Consider the following 17,508-nt stretch of genomic DNA (forward strand, 5'->3'; position numbering starts at 1 on the left):
TTTTTACAATCAAGGCTACCGTTCTACCACTTGAGTCATAGCTCTACTTCTGATTCTTTGCTGGCACTACTGGCTTCAATCTGATCCTCAGATCTCAGCTTCCTGAGTAGCTAGGATTCAAGGCATGAGTCCCTGGTGCCTAGCTCAAAGAAAATCTTTATACATATGTCTTGCCACTGAGCAAAAGATCAACACAGAAAAAAAAGCCATATAGTATGACGCTAAATGAAAGGACCTCCAGGATGTAGAAACAAAAGCCATATAATGAGTGATTGTTGTCCTTGATGTACTATGTTATCTCTCATCTGTTTTACTGTCCCTTGGTTATCTCATATTGTTATAATACTTCACCTTATTATCTGATATATTTTATATATGCTTAATTGGTTATTTGAAATAGGAGAAGGAAAGGGGGAAATTAAGTTGTGAGAGGGGAGGGGAAGGGAAATGGGAAATAGGACATGAGAAAGGGTATCAATATTTGTGAAGTAATGCACCTTCTATCTTATGAATATAATGTAACCCTACTATTAATTACAATAAAAATATATGGAAAAAAAGAATTGTGCTTGAGAGACAGCAAGGGAAGAGATGACATTGTCCACAAAGGAATGTACTTTTTACTTGATGAATATAACTAACCCCTCTGTACATCACCTTTATAATGACAATAATACAAAATAACTAAATTAAAAGAACCATAGAAGGAATCTGTAGAATAATGATATAAACAAAATGAGCTGTGGGGAGTTGTGAAGATCACATTCTGACAAGATGAATTTCCTCTTTCAAGAGCAATGGAATATTAAATGTGAGAAGCCTGTGTGTGAAATGAAAGATCATATATACATGGGGCTCCGATAAGCCCTGTATGGCCAGTATGTCTTTTTTAGGATGCAGAGGCCACTGACCAGTAATCCAAACATGTATGTGCAGATACAACTTCCTCAGACACAGAATCATAGCTAGGGTGCCTATTTCGCCTAGTATTTCAGTTAGGAAAAAGCCAAAACAGGAGAGCAAGTCCTTGAGTTTAATCCCCAATGCCAGTACTAGGAGATAGTATCTGCACATGTGTGTATTTATATCCAGAAAGGAATCATCTGAACATATTAAAATTCAAAAGCTTCTGCAAACTATCTGGTTATAGGACTAAGTTAGTGGTTAATTTTTCTGGATGATGGCGGTTTCTATGGTTTTAGTGTTTCTTTTTCTTTATACTCATCTCCTAAATTGTTTTATGAAAAACTTTTTGCCAGTCTTTGGACTTGAACTCAGGGCCTGGGCACTGTCCTTGGACATTTTTTGCGCAACACTCGCACTCTGCCACTTGAGCCACAGCACTACATCTGGCTTTTTCTACGTAGGTGGTACTGAGGAATTGAACCCAGGGCTTCATGCATGCTAGGCAAGAACTCTACCACTAGGCTATGCTCCTGGCCCATTCTCCAATCTTTTAGTTAAAACAGATTATTTTCTTTAGGCTCACCTACAACAATCCCCTGTGGTTTGGTTCCTTGTTAACATTTCTACTAAAAATAAAACCTACTTCCACCCATCACACCGTGCCCTTAAATCTCCCCTTATATCCCTCTGTGCCATGCTATACAACTTTTAATTCCTCAGATGTCCTGTCCAATCCCAACGTGTGCCAAACCAACCTCTGCATTGTCAAGTCCCTGGCCAGTCCCAATGATGCCGCTTTGGGTGCAGCTCCTCCTTGACCAGATGTATGGACCCAGGCTTTTCCTCCCCCTGTAAACTGGTCTTTCCAATTCCACAGTACACCGCTGTACTCCCACACTTAGTTTAAAACTGTAAACACCCAAGCCCTAAACCCTCATCCAGGCCAACAGAAATGGGCCATTTTTCTCCCAGTTCTTGAGGGAGTAAACTTGGTGTCAACTGTGGCATCCTTAGGGCTCTCTGTGGGGGTCCCCACCAATAACTCGGTGAACACTTACTCTCCTCTGTTGAGGGTTCTCCAACGCCCTGTGCCTTTTACAAACTCAAATAAACATAAAAAAAATAGCTGAAGTGGTAGAGAGCTAACCTTGAGTTAAAAAAAAAGCTTAGAAACAGCACCCAGGCCGACTGAGGTCAAGCCTTTAGGGTACAGACAGACACACAAACAAACTACAAATGGATACATACAGCAAAGTCTGCTGTACAAATAACTGGCTCAGGGCCTAAAGCTTGAGCTAACAGGAGATGGTTTTTACTGGATTCCTTCCTTCAACTCCACTCAGTCAGGTAAATGAACCCAGTAGGGTGACTCAGGCCTGGGGGTGGGATGGGCCAAGGTGAGCCAATCACCACAGGTTGCTTCTGATTGGCTAATTGTAGGAGCGTCTTCATGAATCGTCCAATGAGAAGCGTCCATGGCAAGAGGCGCACGCTGCTGGCGTGAGTGGGGCTGTCTCCTCCTGAACTTTAATTCAGTCCAGGCCGCTGAGTCGCTGCTCAGTAAAAACTCCCGCCATCCCAGTTGGGGAAGCTGAGCTGCGGTCCTGAGCGTGGCCTCTCAGGCTCTTCCCTGGACGCCAGCGCCCTCCACCCCGGGCCTCGGCCCCGCTGCTGACGTTTCTCCGGGTTAGACTCCCACAGACATCATGGCCAGGGCTGGTTTCAGAGCCGGCTGCGGGGGTGTGGGGTGCAGTGCCTGTGGATCTCCGCGAGGACAGCGGGGTGCGCGGGGAGCGGGAAGTGGTGAGTGCAGACGCTGGTCCGCGGTCAGGATCCTGGGCAGGGTGGGGGGCGGATCCGGAAGGCAGGGCCTCAGCTGGGTCTGGTAGGCCCTAGGGGCCTGGTAGTGAAGAGCTCCTCCAGGTAGTGAAGGGCTCCTCAGCCCTCCAAGGCCTGCGAGAAGGGCTGGGGAGGGGCGGGGCTGGCAGCGGGCACCTGAGTCCTAGGAGTCCTGCCACCCGGTCCTGGCCATCCTGTCTGCTCCAGAGGAGGTGAAGTCACCACAGGCTGTGTGGGGTGGAGGAATTTATTATTTGTAAGAAGGAGCAGGGGGAATGTGGTGTCCCCAGTCATCTGTCCTTTCTCCTGGTTTTCCTAAGAGACTTTTCAGGGCCAAGGGAAGCAGGGTTTAAATCCCCGGACCATTCTGAGTGCTCCCAAGATAAATAATGTGAATTTTCACCTGTCTCCTAAATTACCAAACACATTGGAGATGGAGATCCATATGCACATCTGGTGGTGGTGGATGTTGGAGAGATCTGTTGTCCTCTATGACATGTGACTGATTTCAGGTTTGTTTTATGATGTCGATGTAGGTGTGTGCATGTGTTTGTGTTCATGTATGAGTCTGGGCGCTAAATTCAGGGCCTGAGCTTTTTCACTCAGGCTGGTGCTCTATCACTTGTGCCACAGCTGCCCTTCCTGCTTTCTGGTGGATAATTGGAGATAAGAGTCTCAAAGATGTTCCTGCCCAGTGTAGCTTTCAAATCTCATCCTCCTGAGTAGCCAGGATTATACAGGGTACTTCTGCCCCTGGCAACAGGATGAATGTTGACTTTTAATGGTTACTTTTTGGGGGGTAGGGGGGTCATGGGTCTTGAACTCGGCCTGGGTCCTGTCCCTGAGCTCTTCAGCTCAAGGTGACTGCCCTACCCCTGAGCCACAACCTCACTTCTCATTTTTAGTGATTAATTGGAGATAAGAGCCTCACAGCTTTTTAGTGCCCAAGCTGGCTTTGAACCCTGTTCCTCAGATCTCAGCCTCCTGAGTAGCTAGGATTACAGACATGAGCTTCTGTGCCAGGCTTTGTGCCTCCATTTCTGTGTCTTCCCGTTAGCCCCTGGAATTCATTTAGATAAATATAATATAGGATCAGAGTAGATGTTGATTTTCCTTCTTTGAAACTTGAGTCATATTTAATTGTTCTTTCAACAAGAGGTGAACTGTTTAAAATTAAAAAATCACAGTTCTGTATTACTTTTAACACTATTTAAATATTTCAATTAAGAGATACAATGCATTAAAACCAATATCAAAGTGTGTGTCTACAGGAAAACTCTTTAACTATTGTAAATATAATGAATTTTAGAGTAGAAGAGATGGAGTTGACAAAGTCAAAGTATTAAAATTTTCATTTTTTTTGTTTTTTTTGTTTTTTGTTTTTTTTTGCGTATTTTTTTATTGTAATTAGTAAAAGGGTTACATGATATTTGCCAGATAGAAGGTGCATTAATTCACATACATTGATACCCTTTCACATGTCTTGGTACCCGTTTCCCTCCCCCCCAACACCCCCCACCCGTCTTGGTTTTCCCCCCTTCCCTATCAAATTTCAAATATCCAAATACAAATAAATTCAATATATCAGATAACAAAGTGAGATACTATGCATTAAAACCAATATCAAAGTGTGTGTCTACAGGAAAACTCTTTAACTATTGTAAATATAATGAATTTTAGAGTAGAAGCGATGGAGTTGACAAAGTCAAAGTATTAAAATTTTCAGTACTATTCCAACACTGGTGGCTCACATCTGTAATCCATGCTACTGGAGTGTGAGATCTAAGGATCACAATTCCAAGCCTGTTTGGAAGAAAAGTCCATGAGATTCTTATTTCCAATTAACTACCGAAAAGTAAGAAGTAGAGTCTTGGCTTAAGTGGTAGAATGCCAGACCTGAGCAGAAAAACCCAGGGATGTTGCTCAGGACTGAGTTCAAATCCCAGGACCTGCACCAAAAAACAAAAACAAAAAAGGTGGGGGGAGCGGGCAAAATACTTTCAAAATAACATGCTGAGTTGATGTGTTGAGTTGAAAACTCACTCTTTAAAAGTGTGTGTGTGTGTGTGTGTGTGTGTGCGTGCGCGCGCGAGCGTGTGCATGCACATGCACATGGATGTGTTCTCAGGCACACACGTGCTTGGGTTCCTGCATTCGTGAGTGTTTATGCCTAATAGCTAGGATAATGGTAGCCAAGGCTATGTGCCCAGCTTGAAGAGCTTCTTTTTTCCTTTTCTTTTTTTGTAGGTCATGGGGCTTGAACTCCAGGCCTGTCCCTGAGCTCTTCAGCTCAAGTCTACTGCCTTGCCCCTTGAGCCACAGCCCCACTTCCAGTTTTCTAGAGATTAATTGGAGATAAGAGTCTCAGACTCTTCAAACTTAATAGCTTCTTTCTGGAAGATAGGCTCCCAAACTGTACATCAGGGATTAATAATACCCCTGGATAACCCCGTGGTGCTATGAGGACTGAATGTGTTAATTAGTATAAAAAGTGCTTAGAACAATGCCTGGCAGATAGAAAGCCCTCAATAACTCATATTACTTTGATCTTGAAATCACAGGGATCTTGTTTGTGATAGGACAGCCTGGATGACTTTTTGGTGACCGAGTATCTCTCACCGTGGAGGATCAGGATCAGAGAGATGAGCCAGGAATTGCCTGTCAACCTGGCTTCTTCTGCAGTACGTTTGCTTGTGGCTAATGGAGGTATTCTCTTAAAAAAAAATCCTTGATGATTTCAAATTGCTGGCTAACACATTGGTCCTAAAAGTTGATTGAGTTTGAATAGGTATAAAAAATGAAAACAACTCAGAGAACTCATATTCTCTTTACTATGCTGAAGTTAGATCTAAAATGCAGTGGGATATGACAAATGATAAAGGAATTCTAGCTACTCACATAAAGGGAGACCAGAAGAGAATTCTCTTGAAAGAATCACAAAGGTGCAATGCCTGAATACCTTTTCATATTTATATAAAATAATATATGTACTGAAATGAACTCCAAGATATAAAAACAATGGACTTTTTTTTTCCTTTTTTGCCAGTCCTGGGGCTTGCCCTCAGGGCCTGAGCACTGTCCTTGGGTTTTTTCCACAAGGCCTAGCACTCTGCCACTTGAGCCATGGTATCATTTCTGGCTTTTTCTATGTATGTGGTACTGAGGAATTGAACTCGGATCTTTGTGCATGCTAGGCAAGCACTCTACTACAGCCAGGTTCCTAGCCTGGTCTATTTTTGTCTGAAAACTTGACACTACTGTCAGCATTAACGTCACCACCTAGTGCAGGAATAGGGTCAAATACTGACTGCGTGTAAGTTAATGTTGCACGATCTGTTCACAGGGCAATGACAGGAGGTATAGCTTCTTCATCCCCATCTTCTCTGTTGTTGCTGATGTTTCTGATCCTTTGGAATTCAGTGCTTAGTGTACTGGAAAGGAAGTCATTTTTCTCAGGAGGAATCAAACATATATGTTTCTGCTTCACAGTGTTAAGAGTTTTAGAACTAGAAGACATTCAGCACAGCCTACAGATACTTCTACTAGTCTAGTTTTGTGATATTTTAAGGTCTGAATCGGCCAAGCCCACTGTTGTGGCCTGCCAGTAAATTCTTCATTACCATCATCAAAGCCAACGTGAATGTTGTGCTCAAAATCAGATGAAGGAGAAATTTTTTTACCTTTTTTTGTTTGTTTTGGTCATGGGACTTGAACTCTGGGCGTGACGGCTGCCCCTGAGCTCTTCAGCTCAAGGCTACCCCCCTACCCATTTAGTTACAGCACCATTTCCGGGTTTTTGGTGGTTAAGTGGAGATAAGAGTTTCATGGACTTTAGTGCCCAGGCTGGCTTTGAACCAAGATCCTCAAATCTCAGCTTCCTGAGTAGCTAGGATTTCAAGTGTGAGCCATCGAGCCCAGGTTTTTACTTTTTCAGTGCTGGAGAAATGTGAACATAGTTATTCCTGGTTTTTACAAAGAACGGGAGGTGGGGCAGATGTTTCAAACTGATTCACTGATAAAGGATTTTGGATTCACTGATGAAGGATTTTTGCCTCTAGTGCCAAATATAACTGCTCCTCAGGAGGTGTGGTGGTGCTGGAGGCTGGTCTCCCAATTTTCTATTATCAGACATGATTCAGAATTTTTAAAAGATCATAAAAGCCAGCTATCATACTGCTTGATATTTATTTAAATAGGCTGAAGACACTGCATATAAAATTGTTTACAAGAGTCTGTCATCCCAGCTACTTGGGACTCGGATGTGGAAGAATCTCTTGTGCCCAGGAGTTTGATGCCATCTTGGGCATTATTAGGACAAGCAGGTGGCAGAGGAGGAAATATCTCTAGTTCCAGCCCTGTTGAAGAGCTCCAGAGGGGCTGGGAAGCTGCCAGAAGAGGAGCAGCATTGGAGCACGGCTGGGACAACAGCTATAGCCCAAGGACCAGATAGGACAGGTCTGGGCCAGAGTGGAAGTAAGACAGCCACTACTGCAAGTGGTCACAACTGTGAGAGCAGTGACCAGATGTTAATTATTCGTCCTCCTCCCCTCCCCCTCTCCCTGTCCCTCCCTATCTCCCTCCTCTTCCTCCTCCCTCTCTTCCTCCTCCTCCTTCTTTTGTCAGCCATGGGGCTTGGACTCTGGGCCTGGACATTGTCCCTGAGCTCTTCAGCTCAAGGCTACCACACTACCTCTTGAGCCACAGCTAGTGGTTAACTGGAGATAAGAGTTTTACAGACTTTAGTGCCTGGGCTGGCTTTGAACCGTGATTCTCATATGTCAGCCTTGTGAGTAGCTATGATTACAAGTGTGAGCTTCCAGGGCCTGGCCAGATGTTGATTCTTAAGTGAAAGGCTGATTAACATCTGACCATGATGGGTCAGATGTTTTCCGGTTTCTGGGTTTATTGATAGAAGGAAACCCAGAAACATAACATTTACATGGATAGGGAGAAAAGAGCTTTGCTTTCTAAAGAAGGCAAAAATAGAATAGAATTGTAGAGAAGGGATGAGAAAAGACAGCAAAATTGGTTCTTACTCTAGAAATCCTTTGTGTATTTTGGATACCGAGGCCAGGACTTGGATTTAGGCATTGTCTCTTAGTTTTTCATTAAAGGTCAGCACTGTACCACTTGAGCTACACCTGTATATCCAACTTTTTTTTACTACTTTATTGGGAAATAAGAGTCTTACAGTTGGGGATGGGAGTTTGGCCTAGTGGTAGAGTGTTTGCTTAGCATGCATGAAGACCTGGATTCAATCCCTTGGTACCATATACATAGAAAAAGCTGGAAGTGGTACTGTGGCTCAAGTGGTAGAGCTCTAGCCTTGAGAAAGCCCAATGACAGTGTTCAGGCCCTGAATTCAAGCCCCAGAACTGGCCAAAAAAAAAAAGGAAGAAAAGAAAAGAAAAAAATGTAACAGTGGCCCACACTGGCTTTGAAACTTGATCTTGAGATTTGGACTGATTCCAAATTTTTTGTAGATTGTGCGAAGCCTGAGCAGTATGAAAACTGAACTGGACATCTAGTTGGGGTTGGATAACCAACTCATTGGTGTTGTACACAACAGATAATAGTTATCAAAAGTCATGTCAAACTCCTATAGTACAGGTTATTGCCTTCAAAGAACAAACACAAGTGGTGTAACAAAAGCCATAAAAAACCTAAAGGACAGCATCTAGGCCCTGAGTTCAAAGCCCCCAAAGAAGTTCAGAATATACAAAGATGATCCTAAAATATCTTGAAATCTGATAACCAATTGGAGTGTCTTTGATTCTTTTCATAAGCTGTTTTCAAATATTGTCTGAATGCATGGGAACATGAACTCTGCCAGAGTGCTGCCTCTCTGTAGCATTGATTGGCAGGCTGGGGACTGGCAGCCTGGCACCCCTGACTCACCCCTCTTAAACTGTCAATACTCAGGAAGCTCAGTTTGAAGCTCTCTTTGGCATGAAAGTCCATATCTCCAATTAATCACCAAAAAGGCAGAAGTGGAGTCATGACTCAAGTAGTAGAATGCCAGGCCTGCACAAAACAACTTAAGGAGCCGGCCGAGGTGGCTCACACCCGTAATCCTAGCTACTCAGGAGGCTGAGATCTGAGGATCACAGTGGAATGCCAGCCCTGGCACTAAAGACCATGAGACTCTTATCGCCAATTAACCACTAGAAAAGTGGAAGTGGTGCTATGGCTCAAGGGGTAGGGTGGTAGCCTTGAGCTGAAGAGCTCAGGAACAGGGCTCAGGCCCAGAGTCCAAGCCCTACAATGACAAAACAAAAACAGCTTAAAAGGGATAACACTAGGCTGAGTTCAAGACCCACAGGACTGGCTATCTGGTAGGGAAAACATGTTATAGATTGGCCCCTTTAGTGGATAGTGACTATATAGTGAGATGGATTGGGATAAGCCTGAATGCTGTTACAACTGAATTGTCAGCTGCTGGATAATTAAATCATGTTCCCAAACCACAACATATTAGTTGTGATAACAGATAAGTAGAACACAAGTCACAACCTTCCCAGGTTGAGGGGAGTGTTTCATGACTGGTTGATTTTAGGCCTCTGGAAAAATCTTTCATGATGGTAAGAGTGGAATAGAAGGCGGTGTAGAGGAACCAGAGTTCCATTTCCTGGCTGCTAAAGTTTTCCTCAGTGTCCCATAGAATGACCTGTGCTGTGTTGTACCAGCCCAGTGCTAGTGGTCTCTAAGGCCTTGAAGCATTGCCGTGTTGGTTTCCATCAAACCATGAGCCACTGAGGCAGCTTCTCCCAGCCCCTTTTCTTTGTCTTTTTAGTATTTTGTTTTTGTCAGTGTATATGTGTGTATATTAGTCCCGAGGCTTAAACTCAAGACCTGGGCACCGTCTCTTACCTTTTTTGCTCTAGACTTGTGTTCTACCACTCAGCCATAGCTTCAACTTTTTTTTGATGATTGAGATATAAGCCTTAATGGACTTTTGTATCTTGTCTGGACTGGTTTCAGATCTCACACCTCAGCCTCTTGACCAGGTAGGATTATAGGCATGAGCCACTGGAACTCAACTGAAATGCTCTTTTGCGTCTACATTTCAGTAGGTTCTATTATGATGTGAGTGGAAGATGGAAAATTTCTTATTCAGGACTTGAGAGTATAGGATGAAATAGATTTCTTCAAATAAATTAGTTGTTTATTTCAGGCTAAATTTACATAATATAAGCAAGTGTGGATTTACTGTGTAGGTGAATACTAGTCCATGCTCACTCTGGTGTGTCTTTCTAATCTTTTTCTGTATCCACACTTGCCAAAAGATGAACTACGTAGACATTCTTTATATTTATATTAATAGTTCTGTTCTGTTTTTGTGGTATCTTTGTTCAGTTTGGCTATCAGACTAATACTGGCTTCACAGAATGTGTGGCAAAGTTCTCTCCTTTTCCATTTTATGGAACATTCTTGATTCTTCTTTAAAGGACTGGGAGAATTCAGTAGTGAGCACATTTATTCTTGGGCTTTTCATTACAGTGAGACTATTACTGTTGGAACTACTATGACCAGCACTAAGGGGCTCAGGTGCTTTCCCTGCAGGTTTCACTTCTTTCAGATCTCACCCATACAGAGGGGAAGCTAGGATTATAGGCATGAGTTACTGGCCCCAAGAGATGGGAAATGCTCATTTCCAGCCAGAACTGGCCAAAAAAAAAGATGGCTGGTGAATATTAAATTGTTGACTAGGCAGCACAATATATGTGTTTCTTTTGTTGTTGTTGTTAATAAGTTGAATCTTATTTCCAGTTCTGTGGCTTTTAACTCTTGCTTTTGGAATTATTTGTGGAATATTTTAGGAGACTGTGAACTTTGAGGATGTGGCCATCAATTTTACCTTGGAAGAATGGGCTTTACTAAGTCTTTCTCAAAGGAAGCTCTACCAAGATGTGATGGGGGAAACATTTAAGAACCTGGCCTCCATAGGTAAATATTCCCTTACTTAACTGTGAGCTGTTCCTGCCCTTGGTAATGCTGCATGATTTAGAATGAAAAATGGAACATGTAGATGAATATATGACTGTAAATATACCATGATCTCATTATGCCATGAAAAGTGATGTAGTCTTAATATTGTTTCTGTAATGTTGAAGAAATCAATGGTTTCTGTGTTTGTATTTTAGAAAAGAAGCAGGGACAAGAAAATAGTGAAGTGAACCAAAACTCCAGGGAAGAAAAAAGGTAATTGCACTAAGCAGAAACAATACTGTTCTTTCAAATATTGTAGGGTGGCAGGAAATTTTTAAACTAAACAGATAACGCAAATACATAAGGATAGAAATTGACTTAATCTTAGGACATTTTTCTTTTAACATGTATACAAGTGGAGTTCCAAAATTTGTAAATTCAGAAGTCTAAAATATGACACTATGGAGACCATTTGGAGAAGACCATGCAGGCACAGGAGATACTTTTTAATGGTTTAGTGCTTTAAAAAAAGTTCTTAGTTTGTCTGCCTTTTGTTTTTCAGAACTAGATTTTTAGAGAGGCTCTATAGATCTGAAGAAGAGAGTCAGTTTAATGAAGCCTTCCAACAGAATGTAGAACATGCCATGAATAAGAAAACTCTACCCAGACTTGTATCTTTCAAAAACTATATGTTTGGAGAAACCATCCTTGCTCCTTCACCCATGGGTATGCCTTTCAGAGCTCACAAAAGACAAATATCTTTTCAGTATCAGGACATATCAGTATATGTGGACAGCCACAACACTCATAAAGAATATGGGAGAGCTTACAGGAAATTCCATCAGGGGAAAATCAGCTGTGGAATGCACAATGAGGAAAATCCATTTGCAGCTAAACAACGTGAAAACTCCTTTAGCAGTTTTTTTCACAGACAAGAAAAAATTGACACTGAATTTAAACACTGCTGTGAAAGTATACATTGTAGAAGATCTTGCCCTCATTCTGGTATTCTTCAAGGGCATGAAAGAATCCACCCTGGTGAGAAACCCTTGGCATATGAGCAATGTGGGAAAACCTCTTTTTCTAGTTCTCTTAAAGCACATGAAAGAATTGACACTGTCAAGAAACCGTATAGATGTAAGCAATGTGGAAAAACATTCGCTTTTTCTGGTGCCCTTCGAAGACATGAAAAAGTCACACTGGAGAAAACCCCTATGAATGTATGCAATGTGGGAAAACCTTCCCTTTCTCTAGTTACCTTAAAGAACATGAAAGGATTCACACTGGAGAGAAACCCTGTGGGTGTAAGCAATGTGGGAAAACATACGTTTTTCGCAGTTCCCTTGGCAGACATGAAAGAAGTCACACTGGCCACAAACCCTACACATGTAAGCAATGTGGGAAAACATTCATTCTTCTCCATTTCCTTCAAAGACATGAAAGAATTCACACTGGAGAGAAACCCTATGGATGTAAGCAGTGTGGGAAAACATTTGTGTTTCCCTGTTCCCTTCGAAGACATGAAAGAATTCACACTGGAGAGAAACCCTACACATGTAAGCAATGTGGGAAAGCATTTGTTCTTCCCTACCATCTTCACAGACATGAAAGAATACACTAAAGAGAAACCTTACAGATTTAAGCAGTATGGGAAAATATTTGTTCTTATTATAACTCTGATTACCTAGAGTTATAGGATGAGCCCCTGGCTCCTGGCTGTTTTTGCTCTTTTGAAACAGGATCTCACTATGAGTGTAACCCTGGCTAGCTTGGGGCTAGTGATTTTCCTTCAAGAGGAGGAGCTGTTTCCTCTGTATCCTTACAGTTATCATTGCTATTTGCTATCCTGGGATGAAGAGAGTTCTTGGCATAGACTGCTCTTTTTCTGCAATAATAAACCAATCTAGGAACAGAGCCCCGTGATCCTCTGTACCCTGAGCTTTGGGAGAGTGTAAGTAGCTGTTTATTTAGATACAGGCATCTCCCAAGGTCCCCAGCTGGGGATGGGATCCCTGAGATTTCCAGAAGGAAGTGGGCAGATACCAGCAGCCTGCCTGGAAGATACCAGTAGCTGAGCGAAGAATGGGTGGGTGAGGAGGCATGCCTTAATCTTTTCACTCACTGTAGATCTCACTGTCCTGGGCTGATATGAAACAACAGCATAAAAATATTGCATACATTTTGTAATACTGAACATGTAACTTTTCTGTGCACACACACACACACACACACACACACACACACACACACACAGATATGTGTGGCACCAGTAGTACTGAGGCTTGAACTCAGGACTGGGCATTGTCCCTTAGCTTTTGAACTCAAGACTATAGCTCTACCACTTGAGCCACATCTCCAGTTCTGGCTTTTTTACTGATTAAGTGGTGATGACTCACAGACTTTCCTGTGCGCCCCTAACCCCTCCCTGCTTTGATACTTAATCTTCTGATCTCAATCTCCTGAGTAGCTGGAATTCCATGTGTGAGCCTCCAGCACCCAGGTTTACTTTGTTTGGATATACTATACCCAAAACTGTAATAGGGACAGCACTGTTTGCATCGAAACAGGCTGGGAGCTGGTGCCTCATATCTGTAATCCTAGTTATTCAGGAGGACTCAAGATCTGAGGATGGCGTTGGAAGCCTGCCCTGGAAAGAACTTTCATTGAGACTCTTATCTCTAATTGACCAAAATGAGGAGGGAGGAGAGAGAGGTAAAAAGGAGGAAGAACAGACAAAAGAAACATAGAAAAAAAGCAAGTGCCATAAGATGAGCTAAGGCTTGATTGGTAGAGCAGTACCCACCCCGGCGCCAGGCCCAAGGGGACCCATGCGGGGTTCTGTGCCTCCTGTGCTACACGGAAGGCTGTGGGCCTTGAGGGGCCCTGAGGAACTGGACTCGGCCTGATCCTGCCAGGTGCTGAAGGGAGCAGCATGGCAGAAAGTTGCTGCGTCCTCCTGAAGTTCCCAAGTACATCCACTACCCAGAGAGCAGAGCAAGGCGGTTTCCAGTCTAGGAACCCAGGCCTCGTCTCCCACTGTCCCCTATGCAGAGTGGGTGTGCCTGAGAGCGTGGGGGCGGAGCCCAGAGGAACGGAGTGGGGACAGCACAGCCCCAATGCCAGGGCCTCCAGCCAGTCTGCTAGGGTATAGGGGCGTCCTCACTGAGGACCGAGCACAGGACTGGTGAGCTAGATCCTGCCAATCACTGGATGCCATTGGGAAGAGAGGAGACAAGTTGAGCTGCTTCCTATAAATTACTCCCAAAGCTGCAGAACTCAATCTGCCAAACTCCAGTTTTATCTTTTTCTTTGGTGGTCTTCGGGCTTGAACTCAGAGCCAGGGCTCTGTCCTTGAGTTTGTTGTTTTGTTCAATGCTCTCACTTTACCACGTGAGCCACAGCACTACTTGCAGCATTTTCTAAATAGTTTGCTAGATATTAGTCTCATGGCCTTTCCTGCCCTGGCTGGATTTGAACCACTGTCCTTAGATTAGTCTCCCGAGTAGCTCTGATTACAGGCATGGGCCACCATTGCCCATTTTTAGGGTCTGTTGTGTATGTGCACACACATGGACGTATGTAATCACTGAAAATTGTTCCTGGTCATGGATGATCATTATCTGGGTGGTCGTGACCCACGCCCTCGTTTGCACTGTGTTCCCACAGGACCCTGTGGACATCTCTGATGTAACATTTAATGCCCATGTGCCTGGTTTCTCCTCCAGTGACAGGGACATCTCATCCCAAACATCTAGAATAGGATCAGAATGAAGATAAGTGAACACAAAATTAAAATCATAAGTGTATTCTGAGTGAATTAAACTCAAGTATTTAATGAGTAAGTAAAGTGCATATGCATTTGATTAATATAGCCATACTATTCAAAGGACTTGTATGAAACTGGAACCTGGTAAAATGAGGTAAGTAGGGTTGGGAAGATGGGAAAGGAGACATTTATCAAGGTGCAGTGTACTCATTAACTGATTTGGTTGAATAAAAACTTCTTTGCACAACTACTTAGAAATAATCACAGAAGAGGGAGCATCAGCTCCTCTCAATCTCACTCTCACTCATCTTGGGATTCCCCTGAGATGGAAAGGTGGTCAGATGTTAGAACTCTCACAGTGACAAGGGGCATGACACTTGCTTGTTGTCTACTTCCTGACCTTCCCTGCATGATGCCTTGAGGCCTTCTCCCTTCTGGCCCCACTCTCGTTCTCCCTCACCTGGACTGTAGTCCTCTTACCCTGGCCAAGCCTTTCTTCATGCCATCCTTCCACCTCCCTGGGATATTAGTTTTCCAACTCTGCCATTAAATGCTACCACAAGGAAATCCAAACAGCAGAAATGTATTTCCTCAGACTTCTAGAAGCTATATGGGAAGCTGAGGTTGAGAGTATTGTAATTCTTGGTTAGCACAGGCACAGCTAACAGAGGAAGTGGAAAATAGGATCACTGTCGAGCCACGCTAGAGGCAAAAATCAAAATACCTCAAAATATCCATGTGGAAAAAGAGCTTCCTGTATGACTTATCAGTTGAGCTGGTAAAAGAAAACTTGAGGCCCTGAGTTCAAACTCTATTGATCATTTCCCCTCCCCACCCTATACACATAGATGAGAACTTGGCTGAGTGTTTCAATGGAGGGTGGTTGGAAAATCTGTCTGTGTGCCCATCCATCTATCTATCCAGTGATCTACTGATTGGTCTGTCTCCCTGTTTTGGATGTGGACGTATTTCAGATTAATGAGATTTGCTATGTGCCAGTAGCTCACACCTGTAAACCTAGTATTCAGGAGGCTGGGATGTGGGGATTCAGTTTGAAGCCATCTCAGTCAGAAAACTCTAATACTCTTACCCTTAGTTAAGCAGCAAAATTCCAGCGGTGGCACGATGGATCATACAAGCACACTGCTGATTAGAATAATGAGACATGGGAAAGGGAGGGAGAAATGCTAGTATTGAAATTAGTATGCACCTAATTCCATAGGGCATTTCCTTTTTGTTTGTTTTTGGGTTTTCAGAGATCAAGTTTTTGGTCTGAGTGGGAGATGTAACCAGACTCTATATAGTAGCCATCTTTACCACACAGCTATGTCCTCCTCCCAAAGCACTGTTTCTTGTCATCAAATACCTTTGTAAAATGTCTCTTTGCATTTGAACAATTTGATTTGGGGTGCTGAACAAAGAAGCTTACATTGGATTGGGAAAGACATATCCATTTCTTTCCAAACACGTTCCAGCCTTCACTGGTTCTCTTCCAAGTTTGAAAATGAAACTCATCTGTCATTCTAAAACTGATTTAATTCCTGGCTTAAACAGTCATGGAAAACAGATGTGTGAAGAGAGGACTTCTTATAAGCAGGCTCTTCTGAAAGCAAAAACTGAGAGGCAAAGGCATGGAATTTGACATAGTCCACATCCTGCATAGATTGTTTTCCTAGAAAGCACTTCAGGCTGCATGTGCACCTGGCTGCAGCGACTTGACCATCATTTAACCTTGTATTTCTACTACTTAACTTCCAAAGAGAAGAGGAATTGTCAGGGTTTTTAGTCCTCGGTCCCTCCTGACCCGCAGGAGGGATAGGGAGAACACGTCCTGACCAGGACGAGCCGAGAAAGGAGTGGGCCGACTGACTGCCCGCACCCAGCCCTCCCTCACCAGAAGACAATCAGACACATCAGGGAGACCTGTCAAGGCAGGAACTCGTTTAATGAGGAAGTACATTCAGCTAATATAGGTTGCAGGGGCCTATCAACACAAAGGTGGGCAGCGTGGAGGAGGTCCACATGTTTACTCTCTCTCTAGGTCTCAGCAGAGAGTGATTCACAATACCAACGGTATAGCTCAAAGTTAGGCATGGTGTTCATACATGACAGCTCATTTCTTTGGGTGGTTATCTGACTCAGTGATGCAGATTCATGGGTCAGCCTGACCCTGCACTCTGCTCCCAACAAGGAGCAATTATCTTTTGACCTATATATTGTTGCCTATTTAGTTTCAGAACTGAAAACAAGGACATACTGATACCGACAGCCTGTCATGTGTATTCTTTATTGTTACATACTCTAAATTATTTAACACTCAGATGACAAGTACATGGACTCTGCAGATCTTTACATCAGCACATAAGTGAACATCATCACTCATTTAGATGGTACCTGTGAAGAAATTAAACAATACACAGAAATTTAGTATGAATAGTGTAGAAACATCATTCTATCGATAGGGCTGAGTATTGAAACCGTGGCACGTGCATGCTAGGCACACAGATCTGCTATTCGAGCCACACCTCTACCTCTGCTATCTGTGCCAGGCCTCTCTGCAGTACTGAGGTTTAACTTTAGAAGCTTGTGCTAGAGGAAGCCTGAAAAAGCTTTTGGCAATGCTGCTTCATCATGTGAATCTCTGTTGTGCCCTCAACATGGCCAGGAGTGGACTGGTGACCCACTGGCTCAACTGGATGATAATATTACCGGGAGGATGCACACACACATACACAGTCCTAGGACCTGAAATCAGGGCCTGAGCATTGTCCTTGGGCTTTCTCAAGGCCAGAGCTCTATCACTTGAGCCATAGCACCATTCCCAGCTTTTTCTATGTATGTGATACCAAGGAATCAAACCCAGGTCCCTTGTGCATGCTAGGCAAGCACTCTACCACTATACCAAACTCCTGTCTCAACTCCCTAAATTTTGACTGAGGATGTAATTTCATTAGAAAACCATCACTGCTCATTTAGCAGTTATAATCATGCCTGATGCCAAGATTTTAACACTTTACCCTCAGTAAATGCTGTCTGTACACAATTAATTTAGTCAGAAACCTTGGATT

The 17,508-nt window shown here is 43.3% G+C and overlaps 1 protein-coding gene across 1 annotated transcript in view; it reads left to right on the plus strand.

The window, feature by feature from the left end:
- The window catches only part of LOC150039013 (uncharacterized), a 100,481-nt gene extending 89,514 nt beyond the window's left edge, over positions 1-10,967 (plus strand). The window contains exons 6-7 of the mRNA XM_090328061.1: positions 10,566-10,692; positions 10,890-10,967. Coding sequence (XP_090184187.1) covers positions 10,566-10,692; positions 10,890-10,951 — 189 coding nt within the window. The 3' untranslated portion in view covers positions 10,952-10,967. The remainder of the gene's footprint in view (positions 1-10,565; positions 10,693-10,889) is intronic.
- The last annotated feature ends 6,541 nt before the right edge of the window (positions 10,968-17,508 follow it).

This window comes from Megascapheus bottae, unplaced genomic scaffold (assembly GCF_031878675.1).
Source record: "Megascapheus bottae isolate mThoBot1 unplaced genomic scaffold, mThoBot2.hap1 HAP1_SCAFFOLD_132, whole genome shotgun sequence".
Taxonomy (NCBI): domain Eukaryota; kingdom Metazoa; phylum Chordata; class Mammalia; order Rodentia; family Geomyidae; genus Megascapheus; species Megascapheus bottae.